The sequence below is a fragment of the Muntiacus reevesi genome, chromosome 21, assembly GCF_963930625.1.
Source record: "Muntiacus reevesi chromosome 21, mMunRee1.1, whole genome shotgun sequence".
Classification (NCBI taxonomy): domain Eukaryota; kingdom Metazoa; phylum Chordata; class Mammalia; order Artiodactyla; family Cervidae; genus Muntiacus; species Muntiacus reevesi.
Genome location: NC_089269.1, coordinates 50399773 through 50427589, shown reverse-complemented (window position 1 = coordinate 50427589; position 27817 = coordinate 50399773). Strand labels below are relative to the sequence as shown.

The following is a 27817-nucleotide window of genomic DNA, read 5'->3' as shown; positions in this document are numbered from 1 at the left end:
GATGGTGTACCTTGCTTCAGTTGTTGAATCTCATGTAAATATCACCAGTGACTGTAAGCTGCACTGGCTAGTTATGTCCAATGTCATTGTACAGAACGTGCTCTCTTTTCCAAATGCCACAGGTCAAAAACAAACAAACAAAAAAAAACAATGTCTCCTGTGAATAGCTCAGGGGAAAAAAACACTACCAAAGTTTCTGATTTGGGTTCTGTTCACTTTTAACTTTATAAACAGAATTTGTTTATTTGTATTATCAGAGGTGTTTACTGGATGATGATGATATGGCCAATAAGGGGAACCTGTAGGTGAAGAGTACAGGTCTCTCTGGATCCACATATCCCAGAATGGCAAGGATAAGAACTGGGGAAGAATCCCTACACTGTAAGGGCATCAGATATCTAGTCCAGTCCTTGGACGAATGTCTGGGTTTTGGAAACCAAGGGCAAGAGGTGATGACTAGTCTACTGTATCATTTAAAACTCCCACCCCCCTAGTAAGTCTCCACCCTCCCAGATCCCCCAAGCGTGATTTTGCACAACAAGTTAAATAAAAGTAAACTGTTTATTAAAAGATACAGCAAAGGTACAGATACAGAGATACATACAAAGATACAGATATATATATATATATTTACATATATATACAGTCTCGCTGTTTCATGTGCACTATATTTAGCAGCACATTATTTAATCAGGCGGCATTTAATGGGGCTGTTTTGACACTTAGCATTATTACTGCGTCATTTTGACAAGATACAACTATAGCCTCCTGGAAATTTCAAGGTGTGAATTCCACTTCTCCAACTTTTAATAGTAGCAAAAAGGGGAAGGAGAAGGGAAATGGAATACCAAGGCTGAGCGTTAGGTTAAACACAAGAATTCAAAAGGGCCAAGGTAGCACACAGAAGGGGAAAATTATTCAAATTAAAGGCTATCTGACAAACAACCCAGAAAAATATAGTAAGAAAGCATTATTTAAAGGGCAACAGGCTATGTATCTGAGATGCTCACATCAGCCTACAGGGACCTTTTCCAATCCAGTTCTTGTGTTGAACCTGAGGATCTGCCTCTCTCTACTCAAATCCCTCCACCCAATAAATTTGCTACCACCAAAATCTAGAGCTATAGAGCCTTGAAGCAAAACGGGAAGCTAAATAGTTGTACCTTGGGCTACCTTCCCACAAGTGCAAGGAGGGCCCAATGTTGGGTAGGGATGTGATAACACTGTTCTCTGCAATTCGATGCTTTTCACTTTGTGGCTTGGTTCCACAAAGTGAATTGCATCGAGTTACTGTCAAATGAGAAGCTGCGGGTTGTTTCATCTGTCGTCTAACCCGGCCCTGCCGTTTAACCCGGCCCTAAGAAGAGTGAAACAGAATCCAAATCAGATATAAAATAACAATAAAATGCAGATTCAGGTATATAAAAGGAAAAATACATAATAGTCCTCTTACTTACCTCAGAGGGCAAATTGCTGCTGAAAACATTATCATCATCTTTGTTTTCTTCACCGTTTTTCTCTACAGGGACCCACTCTCCATAAACACTATCTGCTTCTTTTTTCCGATGTTGAGATCCAGATGATACAGGGAATTCTTTTGTTAATGTTACCTGGCTTTTTGGTGGAGTTGGCTTTGCTGCAGCAATCTAAAAACATAATGTTTTTCTTAATTAAAACTCAACAGATTTTCAACATAATCTGAAAATGACTTTCTCACAGTATTTAACGTAAATTAAAAACTAAATATTATTTCAGTTTTCCTTAAATAGTTCTATAAGCTGTGCTGTTTCACCAGTTCAAAAACATTAATACTCACATTCAGATTGAAAAAAATGGGTTTGGGTTCACTGAGTTTAAAGGGATGATGATAAAAAGGAGGTTCTTCTTCCTCTTCATCCGAAACATGCGGCTTATTCACTATTACATCATCATCTTCTTTACTCTGTGCAATCTGTTTGCATTTCTTAAAAAGTAAAAACAAACAGAAGATAAATCTTACACTTTATGTAGAATAACACATAATTTCTTAAATTCAAAACCACATAAAACCAACTTTCAAAAGTAAAACAAGATTAATGATAGATTATAGCTGGGTAACTTAGCTCACTACTTATTTAAACACACTCTAGCTGGTCAGTCAGTTAACAACATTTATTGAGCACCTACTATGTGCAGAGCACTGTACTGGGCACTGTCCAGGGAATACAAAAAAATAAAGTAAAAGACATGGTCCCTGCTCTCAAGGAGCTTACAATCTAGTTCAAAAGACGGAATACATACACATGAGATAATTGAGGAACGCTTTTACAGAGCAACACAGTTAACAAGTGCAAACTGATATAATACAAACTGAGTACATAAGTGCTCAAAGAACAAAAGCTTAAGAGAGAACAGAATCAGGCAGAATCTGATAATCAAGGAATATTCCTTGAAAGTTCTAAGCCAGATTTTCATAGTTAAGAAAAAGGATTAGGAGGAAAGGAAAAGAAAGTCACTCTATAGTCAGGTAGTGGTAAAGAGGTGAGAGAAAACTTATTAAAAGGGATAAGAGGGCTGAAGATGAGGCTAAAATATATAGGGAATCACTAAGTGTTCATAAGGTTTTGGATAAGGAGCTTGGATTTGATAAGCAAGCAATAGAAGCCTTCACTAGGTCCTTAAACATTAAAAAAAACAAGTTGTAATTCATATTGTAGTAAATCTAAGTAAGGAAAGATATTAAGAAACTATGCAATCCCCAAATGTATGGCTAAATAAAATTTGAAACACTTGCAACTGGGCTAGATAATAGCATATCTTTCCATAAATGTTTTATAGGTTGAGTCTCTAAAGGAACAGAACTCAAGGATGGAATATAAGGCATGATGGAGAGGGTACAATGATGAGGTCTGACACATAAAGCAAAGTCAATTCCTCCTTGAGAAGCAAAGGAACAGACTCCCATTATCTGGCTTTATAAAAAGGTCAGAGTAAATTTGGGTGGACTTGTCTCTATACAAGCAGTAGAATTTATCATATCCCTTATCAATTGAAAATATTTTAATAGGATAAAAAGCTCATTTAGCCAAAAACACAGAGTATACCAAGCTTGTAACCAAGGGGAACAGAATATATTGACAGTGGCAGGCTGGCATAAGGCTAGCCAATAACAAGTTTCAATATCTGAAACAGTGTGGTATTTCTGGATCCTAGCAGCAATATTTCAGCGTCCTCCAAAAAAAAAAAAAAAAAAAAAAACACACAAATTTTAATAAAACAAAGCCAAAGGACAAAAAAAAAAAAAGCCTCAATTGAAAAGATCAAATTCTTAAAAACAAAAATAATTGTGTTTAAAATATATATGTTACTGCCAAAACCCGAACCGCAGGAAGAACTGATAATGGCCGGCCATTATCACCAATGGCTGGTACCAAACAGCCAAAACCCGAAATGTTGATGCGAAAGAAGTTCCTTTCAGGCAATGGCCAGCTATTCTCATTAATTTCCAAGCTCCGGTGGCAAAAGATCATTTCTGAAGATTGTCTGTGTCTTTGCGTATATGCAGTACACTCGTGGCGATCAGTGAACAGCGTCGTGAATGGAAACGAAACTGTAGGCGAGCTTCTGCGTGTTGCTCACTCAACACCTCCTCCATTCAAACGAACCGTCCCACTCCTCAGTCAGTTTGGCTTCTAAAACTGGAAAGCAAAAGTAATGGGAAGTAACTTTTAGCTAGCGGAGCTTAGCCATCCCGGATAATGGCCTGCTAAACAGAGCTTCTGCCGCTGCCACGTCTGTATTTCGGGTTTTGGCCACTCGGTGCCAGCCATTATCAGTTCAGCCCACAATTCAGGTTTTTGGCACGCTCCAGAGTCAACATCACTGGAGTAATCCATTTAAGAATGAAAACAAATTCTGTCTAGCTTACCTCAGTTAGTTCTTCTATAGTAGCTCCTCCTGACTTTTTAGCAACTTTCTCTTCTATTGTAGGTGGAGGTGCAGGCTTTAGGTTTGGTGGTAAAGGAACACCAGCCTTAGCACACATGGCAGCTGCATTAGCTTTGGCTATTTCAAGTAACTGAGCCTTATCTGCAAGAGGAAAAATACAAAAAGCAGTTTTCCTGAAAGGCTATACATTTTATATTATCTAATGTTTTACATGCTAAAAAATTAAAGACATCAATTTTCTGCCCAAACTTACAGCTGTGATGAAATCACTCTTTGGCTGAAAGACTTAAAGAAATAAAGAAAATGCCCCATATTTAAAAAGGAATGAAGTCCATATTCAGCTTCCCACTCAAACACTATACAAAACAGCTAAACTACACAACTAGAATAATCACCCTGCTACACACTAAGTCACACACCTGCCAAAGCCTACTTTATTTTCCAAAACTATGGTGCCCCTTAAATTACTCTCCTTCTAAATCTCTTAATAACATTTTAAATCACTCTTTGAGCCCAATTTCAAAACAGTCACAGTTTCAAATAACAAGTCTTAAGTCAGAATTTAACATTCCTCTCCACCATGCTCCCAAAGTACCTAATCTGTACCAGTAATTACAGCCATCATCACATTCTGCTCTGAGGCAGTTTCACTACTTGGTAAAAGAGACATACATGCATTTTATCTGTGTCTCTTTTACTAGCTCGTAATCTTTTTTTTTTTAATAAAAAAGAACTCAAAAACCATCTGTTGAACTGAATCATTCTCCCTTAGGGTTGTCAAGGGCTTTTTCTTTAGACTACTCTGACCTGGAAATGTCCAATCTACTGGAACAATGACAAATTATCCATTATTATTAACAGTAGTCATACAGTATCCATCAAGTTTTAGCCACCTCTGCACATTTAAAAAACCAGGAGATATAAGAACACTTCATTTTGTAAAATTAAGGCAGACTGAAATCACTAACTCCCCACTGCAAAATTCCCTACTCACTTACATTACCCATTATACCAATCAATTATTTTCACAAACATTTAACAGTTCTGTTAAATTTTAAGCCATTTTAAGACATGTAACTATTTAAAAAAGAAATGTTTAACTTTAGGCTTATTTGCAAGATCCTATGTTGGAATAATTACAGTAACAACACTTAAATGAACTTCTACTTGCCATTTTTAGTTATGGTATATGGTTCAAGCAGAAAGAAAACATTAAAGTATGGAAATACTTTGGTTCTAATGGACTCCAAAGCAAGTCTTTTAAAGCTAATTATAAATGTACTTATTCCCACATTTTCTAAACAGAAGCTAATTACAAAAACTTAAAGATAGAAATCTTTATCCTAAACCAATAACCCCTGATATTTCATTAAACTCACAGAAAAAAATTCAGATTTAAATCATTCTTTAATACCATTAAACTTTTAAATGACTCACTCAAATCTGTGAGACGTTTAGGTGATCTGCCTCTTTCTGAAGACCTGGATCGTTTGCGACGGATTGGAGACCTGCTAAACCTTCTTCTCAAGGGTGTTCGTGATCGCCGTAATCTGACTGGTGATATACTGAAGCTTCGTCTTCTTACCACAGATCTTGATCTTCTCCGACGGCTCGGGGTCCGGCTCCGTCGGCTCGGGGTACGGCTCCGTCGGCTCGGGGTCCGGCTCCGTCGACTCGGGGTCCGACTCCGTCTGCTAGGGGTGCGGCTCCGTCGACTTGGGGTCCGACTCCGTCGGCTCGGGGAAATGCTAAAGCTCCTTCTCCCCCCGGATCTGGATCTTCTCCTACGACTTGGAGTGTGACTCCGGCTCCTACGACTTGGGGTGCGACTTCGAGCTCTACCTGTTTTCCGGTTATCCCTGGAGCTTGATCTTTTTCTTTTTCTTTCCCTGGACTTGGATCTGTGCTTTGGAGATCTTTTGCGCTTCTCTTTTGATACAGATCGCCTTCCTCTAGACTTTGATCTTGACCTGCTGCTCCTCCTCCTGCGTCTTGATCGTGACCGCGAACGTGTTTGAGACCGATGAGACTTGGACTTAGATGACCTCTTCCTTGCCCTAGAACGAGATTCACTGGTGCGCTTTCGCGATTTGTGTTCAGAAGACTTGGAACGTTTACTTCTCGATCTTAATGAAGAATCTCTTTTCTTCTCTTTCTCGCCTTTGTCACGGTTCTTATTTTTCTTGCTTTTTTCATGTGTGTCCTTAACTTTTACAAAAATTTCATAATCATCTTTTTCCTCTGAAGACGACTCTGAAGCTCTTTCTGGTATGCTAATTACAACTGGACTGGCAGCAGATTTATCCCGTTCCACCTCACTCGAAAGTAAAGGTCCTTCAATACCAGCCCTAAGGCTTGTAAGACGTTCCATGTCCTTAGGAAGTAATGGTCTCACTAAATCAGCTTCATTGATATCATCAACACTGGCAGGAAATCCTGAATCAGACACTATCTCTTTAGTAGAGAGAGATACTTCTTTATCTTCTCCACTACTTTCTTTAGGACTGACAGCAACTGCTAACATCTGATCACTCTCCTGTACAGGTAATGATCCTTCTGCATCCTTATTGATAAAATTATTAGGTAAATCAGGATGAATGTCTTTAGCAGGCAAAGGTCCCTCTATGTCAGCTTCACTACCACCACTGGGGCTGGTGGAAATTACCATGTCATGTTCAGTATCTTGAGTAGTTAAAGATACTTCAACATCATATTTACTAACTGAACTGAGAGCAGATGCTGTGCCAAATTCAAGATCCTTACCAGTTCCCACTGCTTCAGGTTCAAGGACAAGGGGACCAATAGAAGACAGAGTTCCTCCTAGCTCAGTTTCACCAACACTAGGACAGGTATCCAATACTGTGCATTGTTTAGTCTCACTAGTAGGCAAAATTGTCTCTTCACCAATTTCACCAACAGCGCCAGTGCTGGCAGCAGACACTGTGCTACGTTCCATCTCTTGAGCAATTAAGTGATTATTTGTATTAAGGTCTGTATTTATACAATTTCCAGTTTCGTTAGAGCCACTCTTCAGGAGTCCTTCAGCACGTGGCTCTTCATCTGAATGCATGGCTATTTCCTGCATGCCAATCTCTGAAGCAATATTTTGATCACCAGATAGTAAATTCATTCCTTTTATAACACTAGACTCTAGTATTACTGGTGTAGACTCTACAACTGTCTCAGCTGGTATTACTTGAGTCTGCTCTGAGACAGTGACAGGAGGCTCTGAAATTGTCACAGTGGACTCTGGGACACAACTAGATGGTTCTGAAACAATCACATTAGGTTGAAGTATGGACACCACTGGTTCCAGGATAGGCACAGTAGGCTCCAGGGCAGAAACAACTGGCAAAGGAATGGTAACATGCTCTGGCTCAGACAAGGCCAGGGACTCTGGGACAGCCTCAGCTGGTGGGTCCAGGACAGCCACAGCTGGAGGGTCCTGGACAGCCGCAGCTGGAGGGTCTAGGACAGTCTCAGCCTGTGGCTCTGGGACAGCCATGGTTGATGTCTCTGAAACAGTCCCAGCTGGGTGCTCTGCAACAGCCACAGATGGCGGCTCTAAGACAGCCATGGTTGGCAGATCTACAGTGCTCTGTGATGGTTCTGCAATAGGTACTGCTGGCTCCAGCAGGGACATAGATACCTCTGAGGCAGTCTGTCCTGAAGCCCTCATGGAACTGTAAGTTTCTGCTGTCTCTGACATAATAGAAGGCTCTGATGTTAACACAGTTGGTTCAGCTGATGTTGTGGGAGTTTCAGACACCATGTAAGTCACTGGTCTCTCTGCAACAATTTCATGCTCTTCTGCTACAGCAGCAGACTCTACAGGTGTTGACATAACTGAAGACTCTGGCTCTAGCGGTGGTTCTGGAACAGTCACGGCAGCCTCTGATGCTAACACTGAAGGCTCTGATCCTGACACTGAATAATTAGCAGTCACTGCCAAAGGCTCCGCAATCTCACTTTGACTCACAGGAGGTTCAGGCAGTGATACAGACTCTTCAGGAGGTAATGCTGGTACCTCAGCAGACCATGTATTTTCAGCTGTTAATGCTGACTGCTCAGTGGCTAACGCTGGACCTTCTGGTGGCTCCTCAGGAGGCAATGGTGGTGTCATTGGTGGCTCTTCAGGTGGCAATGGTGGCATTGTTGGAGGCTCTTCAGGAGGCAAAGGTGGCACCATATATGCCTCCGTGTATGTATCAGTATAAGAATCGGTGTAAGAATCAGCTGCCATAGACATCATTGAACGATCAGCAGTATAAGATGACATCATAGATCGGTCAGCTGCAGAGTACGATGACATCATAGACCGGTCAGCAGCAGAGTATGACGACATCATAGACCGGTCAGCACCCATGGACATCATAGATCGGTCAGCCATTGGGGACATCATGGAGCGCTCGTAGGCTGACATCATAGAGCGTTCATAAGCTGACATCATAGAGCGCTCAGCCATAGGGGACATCATAGAGCGCTCATAGGCTGACATCATAGAGCGCTCGTAGGCTGACATCATAGAACGCTCAGCCATAGGGGACATCATAGACCGCTCATAAGACATCATAGAGCGTTCATAAGATGACATCATGGAACGTTCTGCAGCATAGGACATCATCATAGAACGTCTAGATGCTAACATCAGGGGTCTAGGTGCTAACCTATATGGCCTGGGAGCTATTCTATAGGACCTGGGTGCTATCCTATAGGGTCTAGGTGACATCCTATAGGGATCAGGAGTTAGTCTGTAGGGATCATGGCCTAATCTATAGGGGTCCTGCCCTAACCTGTAGGCATCATGACCTAGCCTGTAAGGGTCATGACCTAACCTATACGGATCCTGAGCTAACCTGTAAGGATCCTGAGCTAACCTGTAGGGATCAGGAGATTTTGAACCCAACATAGCAGAATCTTGGGTACTAGATGCTAACATCTGGGCATCCATGGTACCAGACGCTAACATCTGAGCATCCATGGAGCCAGAAGCTAACATCTGAGAGTCCATAGTGCCAGATGCTAACATCTGGGAGTCCATAGAGCTAGTGGCTAACATCTGGGAGTCCATGGTGCTGGTTGCTAACATCTGAGAGTCCATGGAGCTGGTGGCTAACATCTGGGAGTCCATGGAGCTGGTTGCTAACATCTGGGAGTCCATGGAGCTGGTGGCTAACATCTGGGAGTCCATGGAGCTGGTTGCTAACATCTGGGAGTCCATGGAGCTGGTTGCTAACATCTGAGAGTCCATGGAGCTGGTTGCTAACATCTGGGAGTCCATGGAGCTGGTTGCTAACATCTGGGAGTCCATGGAGCTGGTTGCTAACATCTGGGAGTCCATGGTGCTAGAGGCTAACATCTGGGAGTCCATGGTGTTGGATGCTAGCATTTGAGAGTCCATGGTGTTGGACGCTAGCATTTGGGAGTCCATGGTGTTGGATGCTAACATATGGCTCTCCATGGTGTTAGAAGCTAACATATGGGATTCTTGGGCCATCAAGGGATCCACTCCTACTGTTACAGAAGTCTCCCCCACTAATGTAGTAGGCAGCTCCTGTGCTACCGTATTATAGGACTCCAGCGCTGTCGTCGAGGGCACCTCCAGGGACTGCGACACGGTCATCGTTGACAGCTCCGTTGTCACCACAGACTGAACAGAGATCTCCAGCGCCACAGTTGCCACAGGCTGCCCAGGCAACTCTGGCGCCCCAGGTTGCCCTGGCAACTCCAGCACCCCTGTTGCCAAAGGCTGCCCCAGAAGCTCCAGGGCTCCAGCTGCCCCAGACTGCCCCGAGAACTCTAGTGCCCCAGCTGCCATGAGCTGCCCAGGCAACTCCAGTGCCCCAGCTGCCACAGGCTGCCCCGACAACTCCAGCGCCCTAGTTGCCGAAGGCAGCCCTGGCAACTCTGGCACCCCAGTCACCGAAGGCTGCCCTGACAACTCCAGCGCTGTCGTTGCCACCGGCTGTCCTGGCAACTCCAGCACCATTGCTGCCTCAGGCTGCCCCAGCAACCCTGTTGCCGTCGTCACCTCAGGCTGCCCAGGATGTTCCACCGCTGTCATCCCCACAGGCTGCTCCAACTCTGTCGTCGTCACAGGTTGTTCGGTCAACTCCATTGCTACTGTTACCACAGGCTGCCCTGGCAACTCTACTGCTGTTGTCACCACAGGCAGCCCTGGTAACTCCTGTGCCATCACAGGTGGCTCTGGTACCTCCTGTGGTGGCTCCAACCCCATGGATGGTGCTGGAAGCCCTGACAATTCCTGTGACAACTGTGGCACTGATGTCACAGAGGGCCCCGCCAACTCAGGCACTGCTGTTGCAGGGGGCCCTAGCAACTCAGGCACTGGGGTAGAAAGGGGCCCTGGCAACTCTGGTGCCGGGGTAGCAGAGGGCCCAGGTAACTCCAGCACTGGAGTCACAGGGGGCCCCTGCAACTCCGGCATGGAGGTCGCAGGTGGCCCCGGCAACTCCATCACTGAGGCCACCGACGACTCCTGCAGCTCCAACGCTGTGGTCTTGGGCAGCTCCAGCATCTCCTGCGGTCGTGTCATGGATGAATCTGCAATCTCTGATGGTCCTTCTACAGGCTGCTCTGGCAATCTTAGCACTTCAGTTGCTGACGACTCTGGAAAATCCATTGTTGTTGACGTGCTTGGCTCAGGGTGCACCTCAGTAGGTGTCTCTGATGACACAAGAGTTTCTGATAGCTCTAGCAACATGATCTTTGATGGCTCTGGAGGTGTGCTCTCCAAAGATTTCTGCACAGATTTCATCTGACACTCCATTGACATTGTTACCACTGGCTCAGATGACTTTAGCACTACTGTTGTAGTAGGCACTGGTGCTGTTGCAAAGGAATCCAGAATCTTTGTTGTGGATGGTTCCAGCATTACTGCCACAGACTGTTCTGACTGCACTAAGACTACTGATGTAGATGCAACTGACAGTTCTGTATGTTTTGTAGCTGGCTTCAGAGTTTCTAAGGTGTGTGGCTCTGAGACCTCCATTGAAACCACAGGATGTTCAAGCCCAACTGCGGAACACTCACTGGTGTCAGACAGGCCAAACGCTCTCACAGGATGCTCCAGTGCCAGCTCTGAAGGTTCAGAATCAAACTTCAAAAAGGAATCCGATTCTATGTTCCCATCGTGATGTGATTTCGGCTTTGACTCGGATTCTTCTGACTGTCTTTTATACTTTTTCTCCTTTTCTTTCTTCTTTTTCTTCTTTTTATTTTTGTGCTTTTTATGCTTCTTCGACTTTTTGGTAGGAATCTCATCAGTAGGATCTGTTTGGACAGACACACATCTACTTTTTCTGGATGCCTCCTTCAAGTCTGAAATTAAGTAAAATTAATTATGTCAAATATTCCCCAAGATAGATAAACAATACCTTATATTCCACGTTAAGATACCATAAAACATCTCCTGTTAAATAATTTTCCATAAACCAGCTATCTGAAGACTGGCACCTTTGCAATACTTCTTCTACAACTAAAGCCAGGGTTAAAAATAAGTTCTTAATTTATTACAAAAGTTTTTAGAATTACATTAAAATGTATTTTTCCTGAGCTCATTAAAAACAATTATTTTCTCCATCTCTCAATATACAAGTTACTTTTAGACTACACTTACAGATGAACATCTTTCATGTTATTAACTATTAAAATTCCTAAAAATACATATACTGAATAATTTTTTTTTGAATAATTTTTGTGACTATTTCATAACCCCTATTTACTTATACAAGAAACAATGTGGCACCGACTTTAGAACAGACTGTCTGCTTTTGCATACTGAATCAATGCACCACTCAATTGCTGACACTGTCTTTCACAGGCAGAGGACAAACTGAGTTAAAACATGCAAAGTACATTGAATAACACCTGGCATCAAGTAAACCCTCAGCAAATGCTAGGGAATGCTTTTATAAACAATGCAAAGGTCTGAGCAACAAACACAAAACATGGAACCCAAATTTTCACTCATGCTGCATTCTAATAAAAGTAACACCTCTTCCTTTCATTACTCATCTAAACCAAAAAATGGCTTCTACTTTATTACTAGATGAGATTTACTCTAATGCCAGTATCAAATCTGATAAACCTTAGTGATCTCAGAAAAAGATCATCAGAAATCCAGGTCATCAAGATTATGGGAAAAGTGAATCAACACATGACAAGACCTGTTTCAAAGCAAAACTAATCATTTTCTACTTATCATTTATCTTATGTACCAAATCTACATTATACTTCAACAGAAGTTGCTGAAGTCATGAATCTGAACAGTCTATACTATTTTTTAAGCCATACTCTATACTTAAAAAAAAAAATTCCATAAAATGTCTCCATTTCCAAAAATAAAAGATGCTTGATCATAACTCATTTCTAAGCACCAATTAATCAATTCCCCAAATGCTCAATATGCAGCAATGCTTCCTCCTCATTTATTGCACCTTTAAAAGTAGATGCAAAAACAAGGTAATCTCTAAGTTTGAACTTTAAAATAAAACTTTCCAGGGTTTTAAAATCATTACAATTTGGTCCAGACTCCTGTACCTTCCAAAACTTGACATTTACACAATTTTTCAATGAAAATCCATATTCAAAATCCTGGCACTGAGGCACTACAAGACTGAGCCAAATACAGTTATGTTCCACCAGTAAAGCAAACAAGTCCAACTGTATTTTCAAAAAATGGACATAAGCAAAAACAGTCTTCAGTAAATCAGTTAAATTAAAAATTCAACTTACTGACGTTTTAGATCTAATGAACATCTTAAATACCCTGCAATCAAGAAATACTATTATTTAATTATTAACTATTTTTTAAAATTTAGCTTTCAAGACAGGTAATTATCTCCAACTTACCTGGCTTATATCGTAATTCTGTATCTAAGACCCCAGAAAGTACTTCCTCTATCTTCTGAACTATGTCTTCATTTGGTAGGCTCCTGGCAGAGGCAGCGGCATCACCTGCCTGGTTTCCTTCAACAGGTGTGCTTGTTTCACCATTGAGCTGTCCTTCACTCCTTCCACTTGAGAACAAAAGTTATCAGGGTTCGTTAATAATTCTATCATGACATATAAATACTTGTAACTCAACTTATTAAAAAAAAAAACCTTCATATTATTCGTATATTTCACCATTTTGTATTTAATTTTGGATGATATTCCCCATTTCCCCATCAACGGTGCTTCCTTAACACTACTTACAGTTGGCACATTTTTATTTTCAAACAATTTCTTAAAGTTTTCAGAAGTGTTAAAAGTTAAGAAAATCTTTAAAACAGGTTTCCAAACTCTTTAAAAAAAAAAAATACTCCTCAGCCAGCACATTTCTTTCAGGGGAAAAAAATTACTAAGATCACAATCACAAAACCAAAGAAAAACACATTACCTAACATTATGGTAAATGCTATAGTGATAATAAAGCTACACCTCTGGATGGATCACAATCACCATCAGCAATATGAAGGAACACAAATTTAGCCACATTTAGTCAAAAGTATAACTGGTAGCTTCAGATCAGGTTGAGACTGTTCAGTTACTGAAATGCCACAATGTTGAAAAGAAAAAATACACTTATATTTCACCCAGTTACCAAAATCATGTAAACCAATTTATTTATAGTAACAGTAAATGAATGAATCACTTAACGGTATTTTCAATTCACAAGGACAGAAGAATCTTGACGGATGATACATTTTTATGTATCTTTATTTGTCACTTGCATTATTCTGTACAAATTTACATAATTGTTTCAAAAAATACTTTAAAAGCACCTGTGACTTAATGTAACTTAAGTCTTAACAAAAAAATTTAGTAGCTTTCCATGTTACTAAAGATTATTTGGTTTTCGAATACAATGAATCATACAATAAATATTATTTAACATTTATTAACTATTAACTAGGGTCACATGGTTCTACATTTCTAAACTCATTATCCCCACAAACTCTGAAATCAGCACTATTGTTCTGATTTTTCAAAGAGGAAAATGAGGCCCAGAGAAGACCAAAAAAAGAAAAAAAAACATCTAGTTAAAGCGGTAAAGCTGGCATTCAAAACCAGAGCTCTTCCTCCTCACCATCCATATATAAAAATTTAAAACTATTTAAGTATCCGTCTCCTCACTCAAACCAATATACATAAAAAAATGAGAAGAAAAAAAAAAACCTACAGCTCACAAAAATAGCAAATAATTTTGACACTGATAATGTATAAATTACTTGAAAAGAAGCTGAATATTCCTGTAGTAATACACTGCTTTATCTAATTTTCTTTTTTCTTCCTGGACTTTCATTACATTTTTCCTAAGCACTTACACTGTGCTTACCTTAGTAAAAAAAATCCACGGATTTAAAAATCAGAAAAGTAGGGATTAAAAAAAAACAAAACCAGGCAGTCTATAAGAAAGCAATCATCTTAAAGCTATCGGGATGTTCATCCAACTACTGAAAAAGGGTGGAAATTTCAAGGCACCTAAAATATCAATACAATTCTACAATAAACAGAATTCTATGGAGCCCAGAAAAATATTCCAAAGCCTACTGAAACCATGATAAAAGTTCACAATATACAGGTTGAAAAAAACAACCAACACAAAACAAGATGATCACATTTCACAAAACACGTGCATCTGTATGCACAAGAAAAAAAACGAAAGAACATAAAGATCAATAACTACGTGTTTTAAAATTCGTTTCTCTATTTTTTCTAAACCTTCTATAACAATAAAGCTTCTAATACAAAACCTGATTTTTAAAAGGTACAGAAACAAGACATTACAACTAGAAAACACAACTACTTATTGCATGCAACTATTAAAAAGTTTCCAGAAAAATTCTGTCCCCTTAACTCAGGTCGTTTCTCACCATCCTAAAAATAACTAGCATATGACAAAATTTCAAAAAGCAACTAAATCAATGAACAGATATATTTCCCACTTTAAAAAAATGTTATCACGCAAAGAATTCCAGCAAATCTCTATCACTGCCCCATAACCTTATGTTAATTGGAGCGTTCAGTTTACAACTGCGTTTCCGGCTAATTTTCAAATCCACCTCACGCCTGATTCTAGCTCTCAACTTTTAAAACACAACTAACAATGCATTTGAACTCGGAACAAATGTCTACGTTATACAAAGTAAAAATACAAAAAGACAACCACTAAACAACATGACCCACGCGATTTTCCTTTCTGAGTAAGCAACTATTTCTTTTGAAGTCTCTTCCCAATCAAATAGTGTGGAACCAAGGGTAAACTAGTAGCGATGACAAAAATAGCGTGTTGGTCAAATATGTCAATTGGGACAGAGGGAGCAAGAATATTTAGACCAACACACGAATCCCACTTTCCGCTTGCTAAATTGAGTAATTACTAGTAATTCAAAGTTTCCTTCCATCCTCGCCTCGAATATTCTGTCACAATAGCTAACGTTAACTTGAACTGTTTTAATTTAAATTTCTAATCTACCAGACTATCTAGAATGCTATCTGGTGGAAGCCACAGGACATTAGAACCCAAATAATCTTATCAAAAGATCCCGACCCCCAAGGAGTCCGAAGCTTGCAATAATAAAGCGTATTTAAGATTACTCAAGAAACGGCCGTTAGACCCCTTTCCGGTCAAAGACACCGGCCGGCGAAATCCGCGGAGGCGGAGAGGGGGAGGGGAAGCGCGGCGGCAGAGCTGAGGAAGGAACTAGGCCCATCCCTGGTGGACAAGCAGGCCTACAGTAGCTAGACGGTAGAGGATGCCCAAACAGGAGAGAAGGCTGAGCATCTTAAATCGGTTCTAGAAGAGCCCCTGGGATTACCTCGGAAAGGGCGAAGTTCCTCGCCGGGAAGGGAGGGAGCGGATGGGGGTGGGGGGGCCGGAAAATGGATCCCAGGCCCAGGCGGGGCTGTAGCCGGGCCTGAGACGAGCAACGACAGCGTCTCTGAAGAAAGGTTCCATGGAGGGCCCCGTGGGGTCCCAGGGGTCCTTTGGGAGCAGAAGAGTCTGAGGAGCGCTTACCTTGAAAGCTCCTGTTGAATTTCCCGGAATTTACTGACCACGAAAGACCTAAAAATCTGCTCGATGTTGGTCGCCATGGCGTCCGCTCCGTTCTCTCAACTCCTCCTCACTAGTCCTCCAGGCTCCCAGCATACCTCGGGAGGAGGCGCAGCGGCCAATTCCGTCTCTCGCCGTCCTGATTGGCTCCTGTGGGAGAGCCCAGACCGGCACGCTCCGCCTCCGAACCTATCAGCGAGCACGGCCCCGCTCTCCTCCTCTGTTTCTGAGCGTCTGGGGTAGAGCTGCTGACGTTTGCGCCGCGCACGACTGTGTCCGCCATGTTAGTGACTGACGCAGGCGCCATTACAGGAGAAGTCTCTCTCGAGGTGGCTGTGTCAGTTTCAGTTGTCAGTCTTCAACAGAGTTCAGCGGCGGGGAGGGTGCGGTTTAAGAGCCTTATTTAGTTACTAACTACCCGAGATTAAATTCCGAGAGGAAAGGGAGCGGGGAGGGCAACAGGGTGCTCCAACATTCCTGGATGTCTCCGCGTTTCGGCAGGGGAGATCCATCCGGGAAAGCACATTATCAGCGCCTGCCCACCGTACGAAGAATAACGTTTTCATCCCCCCATCTCTCTCACATGGCATCCTATAATCAGCTTTTTTTTCCATTTTAGCATTGGGCCAGAGGTCACGAGCCAGCTGAGCTCAAACCCTGGTGCATTCTAATCTCGTCAGGAGCCAGGCGCGTCACAAGACTTTTGCACAGTAGCCGGTCAGTTCTGATTCCTAAGCAACATACAAGTAGCTGAACATGGGTTTAGCATTTTGGCGCTCCCCACCCTCCTCAGAGTGCAGGAGGTTCTGGGGGGGGAAGCATAGAGATTTTACGTGGCACCTGGTACCACAGAATTAAACACTCTCAACGAGTAGGGCTTAAGAGATTTGCTCCGGAGGGGAGGTTCAGGCCGCGCCCGAGAGCGGGAGGGAATCACTCTTGATTACCTCGGGGTGGGGCCCACGGGCCGCGCCAGCCAATGGGGAGGCGAAGCCAGTCGAGGGCGGGGGGGAGGGGCGTGCGCACCGGATTCCGCGCGCCCAGCTTCCGGCGCGCGTGGCGGGCGTTTAGATCCAGAGAGCTCGGCGAGGGTCTACGCGCGGGCCTCGAAGTCCCACTGTGTCGCCGGGTGAGTTTCCTCTGACTCTCAGTAAAGTTGCTTTACGGTTTGGTTTGGCGGCTTTACTCTCAGGCATGAGATGAAACTGTCTGAACCGGTTTGGGTGTAGGAATTTTCATCTTATTTCTACATGCCATGGGTGAAGGTTGGCCATGTGCTTTTTCACTTTAACTGAGGTCTACAACGGGTCTGTCATTTTCTCTGCTCTAGGTGTCAGGGCCCTTTTTGTACCTTTATGCTCTTTTTTTTTTTTTATGTCATGCACCAGAATTGCATATTTTCTTGTTAATTCCGTCCTTTGTCTCTAGCAGGTTACTTAATCCCATTTTGTAGTTGGTTTCTATTATGTGTTATTATCAAGTCTTTTGAAATGGCTTTTCTCGGCTCTCTAATTCTCCTGTGTTATTCACTTAGACGACTGAGGTCCAAGAAGGTTAAGTTCCTCCAGGTTTCCCAGCTAGTAAGTCTTAACCCAATCCCAGGTCCTCTGACTGAAGGGCTCCTAGCCACTCCTGAATGTACATTCCCTCAGTCTGAGTACTGAAGCTATTTCGGAGATCTACTGCGATAATCCTCTCAGTGTCCCTGTAATTCACACTAATGTCTTCTCTAGATTTAAAGGTATATTTATTTCAAATATTTGAATACACATGGCAAGTCTGTGTTTTCCATTACCCATTTTCCTTTCTGAGATAACATAGTAACTTCAAATTTTCAATTGTATCTGAAGCAAAATTGCTTCTGTTGGAATCTCTCCCTCTCATCTGTGTGACCTGCAGCAAGTTACTCAACCTAACTGAACCTCAGGTATGTTTATCAGCTAAGTGGGCATAGTAATCCTATCTACCTTATAGAATTTTAAAATTCAAAGCATTTAGAGTAGCATCTGGCAAGCAGTGCTCAAGAAGTGTTTTTATATTATCAACTTAGATTTTTCTTTAAATATGTATTCCTAGTATTTCATAAGTAACTGATTTCACTTTTTCCTGTTATCGTTTGCATTCTACGTAATTAGATGACTTCTGAAAATTAGTAAATGAATCTGACAAATATGACAGATTGTTCATTCTTTCGGCTTTCTAGAATTTCTATCCCTGAAGCATCAGTTTAGACAAAAGTAATCAAATGTAGCATGTTAGCATTCTTTTACTACTGAGTGTATGCAGTTGTACTAATTACTTATAAATAAATGACATTTCAATTCTTACTATACCTCATAAGGCACATTCTTAATTCCACCTTGTAAGATGCATAGAAATTGAATTGCAGACAGTAAGAGCTTAACCAAAGTCACATGCTAACTTGAGGGAGAGATAGTTGCCCATCCTGCTCAGGATCAGATGCCAGAACTAAATGAGATGTGTTTAAATTTGATTTCTGCCTTCTCCACCAATTTCCTTTGGGAGGAGGGGGCTGCTGCATCCCCTGGGCTTAGCTGCCCTTTGGCACGTGGGATCTTCATTCCCCAACCAGGAATGGAATGCGCATCCCCTGCATTGGAAGGCAGATTCTTAACCACTGGACCACCAGGGAAGTCCCTTTGCCAGTTTTCTAGCATATTGCACTTAAAAAAAAAAAGATTTATTTACTTATTTGTATTTTTGCCTGCACTGGATCTTTTTTGTTTTGCTTTTGCTTTCTCTAGTTGCAAAGAGCAGGGTCTACTCTTTGTTATAGTGTATGGGCCTTTCATCGTGGTGGCTTCTCTTGTTTTGGAGCAGGGGCTCTAGGGTGAAAGGGCCCAGAAGGGCTCCCAGGCTCTAGAATGCTACCTCAGCGTCACACACACACTTAGTTGATCCAAGGCATGTGGGATCTTCCCATACCAGGGATCGAACCTGTTTCTCCTGCATTGGCAGGTAGATTCTTAACCACTACACCACCAGGGAAGCCCTACACCAACTTCTTAAATGGGGATCAGCAGACTATAGCTCTTCGTGCCAGTCCTTCCTACTGCGTGTGTGTGTGTCTGTTAGTCACTCAGTCGTGTCCAACTCTCTGTGACCCCATGGATGGCAGCCTATCAAGCTCCTCTGCCCATGGAATTCTCCAGGCAAGAATACTGGAGTGGGTTGCCATTTACCTGTTTTTGTACAGTTCACTAAATAAGAATAATTTTTATGTTGTTAAATGGTTAGGGGGAAAAAAGAAAAAGTGATGTTTCTGTGACAGTTACACAAAATTCAAATTGCTTATGTCCATAAATAAAGTTGTATTGAAACATAGCCACACTTAATTCTTCATAAACCTCTTACAGCTTCTTGTTGCTTAGAGCAGAAATAGGCAAACTATGACCTACAGCCCATGCCTGTTTTATGTAAGTTTTTGCTGAGCATAGCTAGGCCACATTTGTCTCTTGTCCAAGGCTGCTGTTTGTGCTACAATGGCAGAGTTCAGTAATTGCAACAGAGACTATATGGCCATCAGAACTTATTTATTTATTTGGCTGCATCGGGTCTTCTTTGTGGCACATAGGCTTCTCTCTAGCTGTGGCGCTCGAGCTGCTGCACAGTAGTATATTGTGCACGCAAGCTCCTCGCATGTGATGTCTTAGTTCCCTGGCCGGGGATCAAACCCATGTCCCCCACGTTGGAAGATGAATTCTTAACCACTGGAACAACATTAAGACTCATTTTTAACTGAGGTTTGATGATTATTAAATCTTCTAAAAGTGAAGCCCTTGAAAGGGTGATTGTTTGTAGTTGTGTTGTTTTTTTTTTAAATCAAGCTCTTTAGGCCAGTCTGCCTTATTTCTAAAGTACCATGCTAATCCTTAAGAGTACAGTCATATTTCTTAAATTATGAATCCCAGTTTAAAACGGTCAACTGCAGTTTTCTTTCTGCAGCTTTCATCTTCCTGCTGAATTCCTGCTTTGCAGATAGTGCAATGGCAGCCCGAGTACTTGTCATTGGCAATGGAGGACGGGAACACACACTGGCCTGGAAACTTGCACAGTCTACTCATGTCAAACAAGTGTTGGTTACCCCAGGAAATGCAGGCACTGCCTCCTCTGAGAAGATTTCAAATACTGGTAATCACTTTTTTTAAGTAAAAGTGAACAATTGTAAATGATAAACTGTCAACCACATCTGTTCTTTGTAAGAGTCAATTGCTGTCCAGATTTGAATGCTTTGCTTAACTCAAAAATGTATATGGTTATTTGAATAGTTGCCATGTGTTATAAATTTAAGGTATCCTGTTGTTCAGTATAGCACTTCCTTACCTTAAATTAGTTTAAACCTTTAAACATGTCTAATAAGAAAGTCACAAAGCAGTACCTAATACAGATTCGAGGTGTTTGGGTATATGTTTTGGGGAATGAAAAATTGAGCAGTGCTATTAAATGTAAGTTCTGCTAATTTTTATTTCATAATAGATCTCAGCCTTTATCTCTTCCACTGGTGAATATAAGACAGTGATCAATTCTAATGCTGCATTAAACTTTCCAGTAAATTGTCATAGCAGTTAGCATAAAACTCAAACTCCTTACTGTTGCTTACAAAACCTGTTGTGATCTGGCCTCTATGCCTTTCCAGCCTGATCTTTTGTATTCTTTGTTTTCTTTTCTCAGTGCTCTATCCATGTAGTCATGGCAGTTTCCCAAACAGAGCTGCCTTGCACTTTGTTCTCAAACCCAGCACGACTGGCTCCTCATTATTCAGGTCTCAACTTAACGTTACCTCCTCAAAGAGGACTTTTCTAAAGTGAACTGTTACCTGTGTCTTCTTTTACTTTTCTCTTGTCTGTCTCTTATCTTCACTTCCCTCCTGGAACAGAAGCTCTAAAATGTAAGCTGCATGAGGGCAAGGAACTCGCCTGTCTGATTTTGCACTGTGTGCACTGTACCTAGTACTCTGCATGGCATATAGTATTTACAGGGAGAACATAGATCCAGTGAGCCACAAACTGGGTGATGATTGTGTGCATGGGACCACAGATAAGAGATAAATAAGAAAATATCTGCTTCCCTGGGATCTCAGCTCTGCAAGTGAGGTTTTTTTGTTTTGTTTGTTTTGTTTTGTTTTTAAGTATTGGCACATTTTATCTAGCTACAATTGCTGTTACATGGACCAGCCCATTAAAATCTCCCAAGACCGTCATGAAACTTCCATCACTTGTATTCACATTTAGGTGTGTCATCTTCCTTTGTTGTGCTGAGGTAGTTGGCTCTGCTCGGCCCAGTTGTGTTTGCACCTACTAAGCCAGAGTTTATGGTATCCATCCTTATCCCACTCAGGCAGTTTCTGTACCCTGAGAACTTTACTGTTCTGCACTTTCTCCTCGCACATCACAAACACCACATATGTGCAGAGTAATTCGAGACTTTAGCCAGATTAGGAATGGTGGCCCAGATACAGTGAAGTGGAAGAGTGCCTATAAAACCAACTCATGCTCAGTATATGGTTGAACCCTCTACTACCTAGAACTCCATTGAGAAAGAAGATTAACCTTGTTGGTAGGTTGGGAAAGTGAGGAAGGTCATAAAATCATCATTCTATTCTTAGCTTAAACATCTTTGCACAAAGAGCCCCTGCCTGACTTGGTCAGAAATAGCCTCTCAATTTACTTCACATCAGATTTGCCTAACTTTATTAGTTTGCTTGGATAGTCATAACCCAGCATTCCCATAGTGAAATATAAGCATCCTAAGTTTAGGACCCTGTTTGTGTGTATGTCTTAACTCAGTGACTAGGACAGTTATCTAGCACGTAGTAATTTTTAGTAAATCTTGAATGTTTAAGGCCAGTTTCTGAGTATATTCTCTGATACACGGTTTTGTTTATAATCAGCACTAGTGACGTGAACACTACAATCAAGAGAGTACAGCTCTTGGGAAACTTACTCAATTCTCTGTCAATGTAGTGATAACAGAGAACTCAACTTTGTTGGTTAGCCTAAGGTACTCTGCTCTGAATTTTTCATGGTGAAACTCTCCTGCACCAGTAAAAGAAAATCAACAATTGATAGGCATACAAGAGTATAGTACTTAGACTTCAGCAAGACACTTACTTACTGTACCTTAAACAAAGTATGTTTATGTAAACAAGATGGGTTTGTTTCTTTTCTATTTTCACAGACATCTCAATCAGTGATCACACTGCCCTTGCACAGTTCTGCAAAGATGAGAAAATTGAATTTGTAGTTGTTGGACCAGAGGCACCTCTAGCTGCTGGTAAAGTTCATTTCTATTTATTGTTATGATTTATACTTTGCCAACAGAAGCTTACAGATCATCTAATCTAATACATTTTACAGATGAGGTTTCCTAATACAGTATTACCTTGGAAAAAGTTTTTACCTTCTTGAAATTTATGGAGTCTAGGATTTTTTTTCTCCTAGTCTAATCCTAATTCTTCAGAATGAAAAGGCCCTGCAGAGACCTGACTAAGGCTGCTCATTTCCATTACTAGGAATTGTTGGGAACCTGAACTCTGTGGGAGTTCGGTGCTTTGGCCCCACAGCAGAAGCAGCTCAGTTAGAGTCCAGCAAGAGATTTGCCAAAGAGTTTATGGACCGACACGGAATCCCAACTGCAAGATGGAGAGCTTTCAGTAAACCTGAAGAAGCCTGTGACTTCATTATGAGGTAGATAGAAGACAGCCTGTGAAAGGCGGTTGTCTTGTTATCTTGTTATCATATTGGAATGTAAGAGTCACTGTTACAAGTTTATAGTAAGGTAATTCTAGGGGAAAATTCATAGAATATAGATTGCCTTTTTCCAACATCAAAATAAAATGAGATTCACTCTTATGGCCTTGCAGAAGGATAAGCTTTTAAACAATTCTGCTGAATAGTTTATAGGGGGAAAGGATACATTTGGTTCTGTAGTCATGCACTGTTAGCCAAATTGACACAGTGGCATCTTACAACATAAAGGGTATGGATTTTTTTTTTCTTCCATAAATAACTAGAGAGAAGAATCATCGCTTGGCCTCCTGCCACCACTGTTCAATCCTAAATCTTGAAATTAAACATCCTGTTCTTTATTCTATGGAAAACATTGCGCAATAAATGAATGTTGGAAGATACATGCTTTTGCCTTTTTTGTGTTGACACATCTAGCTACATTGTATGTTTTCATGTTCAGTCGCTCAGTTATGTCCAACTCTGTGCGACCCCGTGAACTGCAGTACACCAGGCCTCCCTGTCCATCACCAACTCCCAGAGTTTACTCAAACTTATGTTCGTTGATTCAATGATGCCATCCAACCATCTCATCCTCTGTGGACCCTTCTCCCACCTTCATTTTCCCAGCATCAGGGTCTTTTCAAATGAGTCAATTCTTTGCATCAGGTGGCCAAAGTATTGGAGTTTCAGCTTCAACATCAGTTCTTCCAATGAATATTCAGTACTGATTTCCTTTAGGATGGACTGGTTGGACCCCCTTGCAGTCCAAGGGACTCTCAAAAACCTTCTCCAACACCACAATTCAAAAGCATCAATTCTTTGGCGCTCAGCTTTCTTTGTAGTCCAACTCTCACATCCATACATGACCACTGGAAAAACCATAGCTTTGACTAGATGGACCTTTGTGGGCAAAGTGATGTCTCTTCTTTTTAATATGCTGTCTTGATTGGTCATAACTTTTCTTTCAAGGAGCCAGTGTCTTTTAATTTCATGGCTGCAGTCACCATCTGCAGTGATTTTGGAGCCCAAGAAAATAAAGTCTGTCACTGTTTCCAGTGTTTCCCATCTATTTGCCATGAAGTGATGAGACTGGATGCCATGATCTTAGTTTTCTGAATGCTGAGTTTTAAGCCAACATTTTCACTGTCCTCTTTCGATTTCATCAAGAGGCTCTTTAGTTCTTCTTCGCTTTCTGCCATAAGGGTGGTATCATCTCCTTGTCTGAGGTTATTGATATTTCTTCCGTCAATCTTGATTCCAGCTTTTGCTTCATCCAGCCCAGTGTTTCTCATGATTTACTCTGCATATAAGTTAAATAAGCAGGGTGACAATATACAGCCTTGACGTACTCCTTTCTCGATTTGGAACCAGTCTGTTGTTCCATGTCCAGTTCTAACTGTTGCTTCCTGACCTGCATACAGGTTTCTCAAGAGGCAGGTCAGGTGGTCTGGTATTCCCATCTCTTTCAGAATTTTCCACAGTTTGTTGTGATCCATACAGTCAAAGGCTTTGGCATAGTCGATAAAACAGAAGTAGACATTTCTGGAACTCTCTTTCGATGATCCAGCAAATGTTGGCAGTTTGATCTTTGGTTCCTCTGCCTTTCCTAAATCCAGCTTGAACATCTAGAAGTTCACAATTCACGTACTGTTGAAACCTGGCTTGGAGAATTTTGAGCATTACTTTGCTAGTGTGTGAGATGAATGCAATTGTGTGGTAGTTTGAGCATTCTTTGGCATTGCCTTTCTTTGGGATTTGGATGGAAACTGACCTTTTCCAGTCCTGTGACCACTGCTGAGTTTTCCAAATTTGCTGGCATATTGAGTGCAGCACTTTCACAGCATCATCTTTTAAAATTTGGAATAGCTCAACTGGAATTCCATCACCTCTACTAGTTTTGTTCGTAATGATGCTTCCTAAGATAAGACCCACTTGACTTTGCATTCCAGGATGTCTGGCTCTAGGTTAGTGATCACACCATAGTGATTATCTGGGTCGTGAAGATCTTTTTTTGTATAGTTCTTTTGTGTATTCTTGCCACCTCTTCTTAATATCTTCTGCTTCTGTTAGGTCCATACCATTTCTGTCCTTTATTGTGCCCATCTTTACATGAAATGTTCCCTAATTTTCTTGAAGAGATCTCTAGTCTTTCCCATTCTATTGTTTTCCTCTATTTCTTTGCATTGATCACTGAGGAAGGCTTATCTCTCCTTGCTATTCTTTGGAACTCTGCATTCAAATGGATGTATCTTTCGTTTTCTCCTTTGCCTTTCACTTCTCTTTTCAGGCCTCCTCAGACAACCATTTTGCCTTTTTGCATTTCTTTTTCTTGGGAATGGTCTTGATCCCTGCCTCCTGTACAATGTCACGAACCTCCGATCCATAGTTTTCGTTTTAGTTATTCTTATTTATTCTTTATTCTACATTGAAATTTATTGTTTTCTAGTAGCCAGATTCCTTGGACATAACAGTTTAGTTAGTTACTTTGGGTAAGTCTCCTGGATCTCCAGGTCTACTCAGTAGAAAAAACTACCAACAACAGTTTCTTATGTGTACTTGGAGAGGTTATGTATCCGTGCTTATATTGGTCTATGATTCACTTCTTTGTATCTTAAAGATCATTCCTTATGCATGCTATACTGCTGCTATTTTTTCCACCAAAGATTTGTTGATAAACTCTCAGGGTAGGTGAGAAAAGGAAAATTGTATGTACCATATGATCACAGGTAACTACAGAGGAATACAGAAGAAAAGAATCCTGATATGAAGTACATCAAAATGGTGTTGGCTGTTTTTTTTCCTTTCTGCTTTTTAGTTGCTGCTGTAGCATATCATCACAAAATCTGAAAGTGTTTTAAACTTTGAATCGTAAGGATTTACTGAATATTGAAACTTCCTCTGTCTTCACAGTGCAGACTTCCCCGCTTTGGTTGTGAAGGCCAGTGGTCTTGCAGCTGGGAAAGGGGTAATTGTTGCCAAGAGCAAAGAGGAGGCCTGTGAAGCTGTCAGGGAGATAATGCAGGTAAGGTGATCCTTCTGAAAAACGTTCATAATTTTCTAGTCAACACTGGATAACTACTCCCAATTTTGCAAATACTTACAAATTCTTATCCTCAAGATGAGGAAAATGCGTAGTAGTTACTGTTCATAATACTACGTATTATAATCCATCTCTGTAAAGACAAGTATCTGTTCTTGGTGTCTCAAGTCTAAGAAAAGTGAAACAATGATAATATATATTGCTTTTTATTTTAATATATTTCGCTTTTTTTTTTTTTTTTTTTTTAAACGAAATAAAAGTAGTAGTTTTGGCTGCACTGGGTCTTCACTGCCACACACAGGCTTTGACGGCTGGCGGGTGGCCACTCCTCACTGTGGGGCCCGGGCCTCTTGCTGCGGAGCACAGACTCCAGGCACATGGGCTTCCTCAGTTGCAGCACACAGGCTCAGTAGTTGTGGCACGGGGGCTTAGCTACTCTGCAGCATGCAGGACTCTCCCAGACCAGGGATTGAACCCGGGACCCCCACACTGATAAGCGGATTCCCAATCACTGGACCACCAGGGAAGCCCCTAATGTTTTGCTTTTATGATCCATCTTGGTGGTTTTGAGTTTCTCCATCTTTTGGAAATCTGCTTTCGCAGACACCACGGTATAATTACTATAACCAAACATAATTGTAATCGGAAATAAGAGTTAAGAAGTGATGATGGAAAAAAAAAAGAAGTGACGATGAAAACATCTGTTTTTCTGTTGCCTTATTGAACCTGGAAAGGTGGCTACCCAGGAGGATTCTAATGATGTATTCATTTCTTCTGTACCAGTGCTAACTCTACATCGTTGCCACTTTACAAATAAGAGACATTGACATGTTCCTATGCAGCTTTCAGAAGGGGAAAGAGAAGTTATAAACTAGTGCATTGGTCCATTATACAAATGGTGCAAAATGACAGCAGCCGCTTAAATAAGGAATGAAAGCTTATGATTTCTCTTTGTTTTTTATCTCCAATAAGGGTAAAACTTTTGGAGAAGCAGGAGAAACAGTTGTCATTGAAGAACTTCTTGAAGGAGAAGAGGTGTCTGTACGTATATCCATCATTTGAACTTATATAGAGTATACGCTGTGTTATCTGATTTATGATCCCCAAAAAAGGCTTGATTTGTTCTGGTTGCTTCAACCAAGAGCATAAACTGAGCAATACAAAGAAATTTGTATGTGTTTAGTATTTTGGATACAAATGAAAAAGTAATTTATCTTCTTTTAATCACCCCTAGTGTATCAGTAGGGGAACTAGACTTATATCACACATTATTTAAAGAGGGAGAAGGTTGAACTATTTTATTTTGGGGAGTAGCTTGACTGCCCCTTGACCAACCTAGCCCAAAAATTACAGATCCTTCAGAATTGAATATGCAAAATCTTTTGATACTTGATCTAGGAAAGTTATTTATGTTTTTAATCACTTTAATTAACAACTCTCTAACTGGAGTTAAGGTATGTATAGTTCTCCTTATTAAATTTTTTTTTTTTTACCTTTTGGGCATTGAAGGTTAAGTGGACTATTTGTTTTTTCCGCAGTGCCTGTGTTTCACTGATGGACGGACTGTGGCCCCCATGCCACCAGCACAGGACCATAAGCGACTGCTGGAGGGCGATCAGGGCCCCAACACTGGGGGAATGGGCGCCTACTGTCCAGCCCCTCAGGTAGTCATCATTTAGTCTTTGCAAAGAACTCTTAGACACTTCTCCTTTTTCCGGTTTGTTTTTGTTTGTTTTCCTGTAAATGACATCGTGAAGTAAAGTGAAATCGCTCAATCATGTCTGACTCTTTGTGACCTTATGGGCTGTAGCCTATGAGGCTTCCCCATCTATGGGATTTTCCAGGCAAGAGTACTGGAGTGGGTTGCCATTTCCTTCTCCAATAAATGACATTACTAATCAGCAAATTGGTTTTCCTGATAAATGAAAAATATCTTTTATGGTCTCACTCTAAAACTAACCTTTTCTAAAAGCCTTTGTGGAACTAACTTAAGTTGGGATTAAACAGATCCTTACAGCTGCTCCTTTCTTTTCTACACCC

General features: G+C 41.3%; 2 protein-coding genes across 13 annotated transcripts in view; one reads left to right on the top strand and one right to left on the bottom strand.

Moving 5' to 3' along the window:
• The window catches only part of SON (SON DNA and RNA binding protein), a 30330-nt gene extending 14257 nt beyond the window's left edge, over window positions 1-16073 (bottom strand). For 3 of the 5 annotated variants that reach the window (XM_065913491.1, XM_065913492.1, XM_065913493.1), the window contains exons 1-6: window positions 15953-16073; window positions 12802-12968; window positions 5365-11268; window positions 3908-4068; window positions 1817-1963; window positions 1458-1646 (exon numbers count right to left, since the gene is read on the bottom strand). In XM_065913491.1, the coding sequence (XP_065769563.1) occupies window positions 1458-1646; window positions 1817-1963; window positions 3908-4068; window positions 5365-11268; window positions 12802-12968; window positions 15953-16029 (6645 nt within the window). In that variant the 5' untranslated portion in view covers window positions 16030-16073. Of the gene's footprint in view, window positions 1-547; window positions 1358-1457; window positions 1647-1816; window positions 1964-2041; window positions 3678-3907; window positions 4069-5364; window positions 11269-12801; window positions 12969-15952 lie in introns of those variants that run through there. The other 2 variants (XM_065913495.1, XM_065913496.1) reach the window with 2 other exon arrangements.
• A 206-nt stretch (window positions 16074-16279) lies between these two features.
• GART (phosphoribosylglycinamide formyltransferase, phosphoribosylglycinamide synthetase, phosphoribosylaminoimidazole synthetase) overlaps window positions 16280-27817 on the top strand; it is a 29069-nt gene continuing 17531 nt past the window's right edge. The window contains exons 1-9 of one of the 8 annotated variants that reach the window (XM_065913607.1): window positions 16280-16317; window positions 16608-16705; window positions 17839-17915; window positions 19955-20140; window positions 22187-22282; window positions 22521-22695; window positions 25648-25759; window positions 26750-26818; window positions 27316-27441. In XM_065913607.1, coding sequence (XP_065769679.1) covers window positions 19996-20140; window positions 22187-22282; window positions 22521-22695; window positions 25648-25759; window positions 26750-26818; window positions 27316-27441 — 723 coding nt within the window. In that variant the 5' untranslated portion in view covers window positions 16280-16317; window positions 16608-16705; window positions 17839-17915; window positions 19955-19995. Of the gene's footprint in view, window positions 16706-17027; window positions 17118-17139; window positions 17730-17838; window positions 17916-19954; window positions 20141-22186; window positions 22283-22520; window positions 22696-25647; window positions 25760-26749; window positions 26819-27315; window positions 27442-27817 lie in introns of those variants that run through there. The other 7 variants (XM_065913601.1, XM_065913606.1, XM_065913604.1 and 4 more) reach the window with 7 other exon arrangements.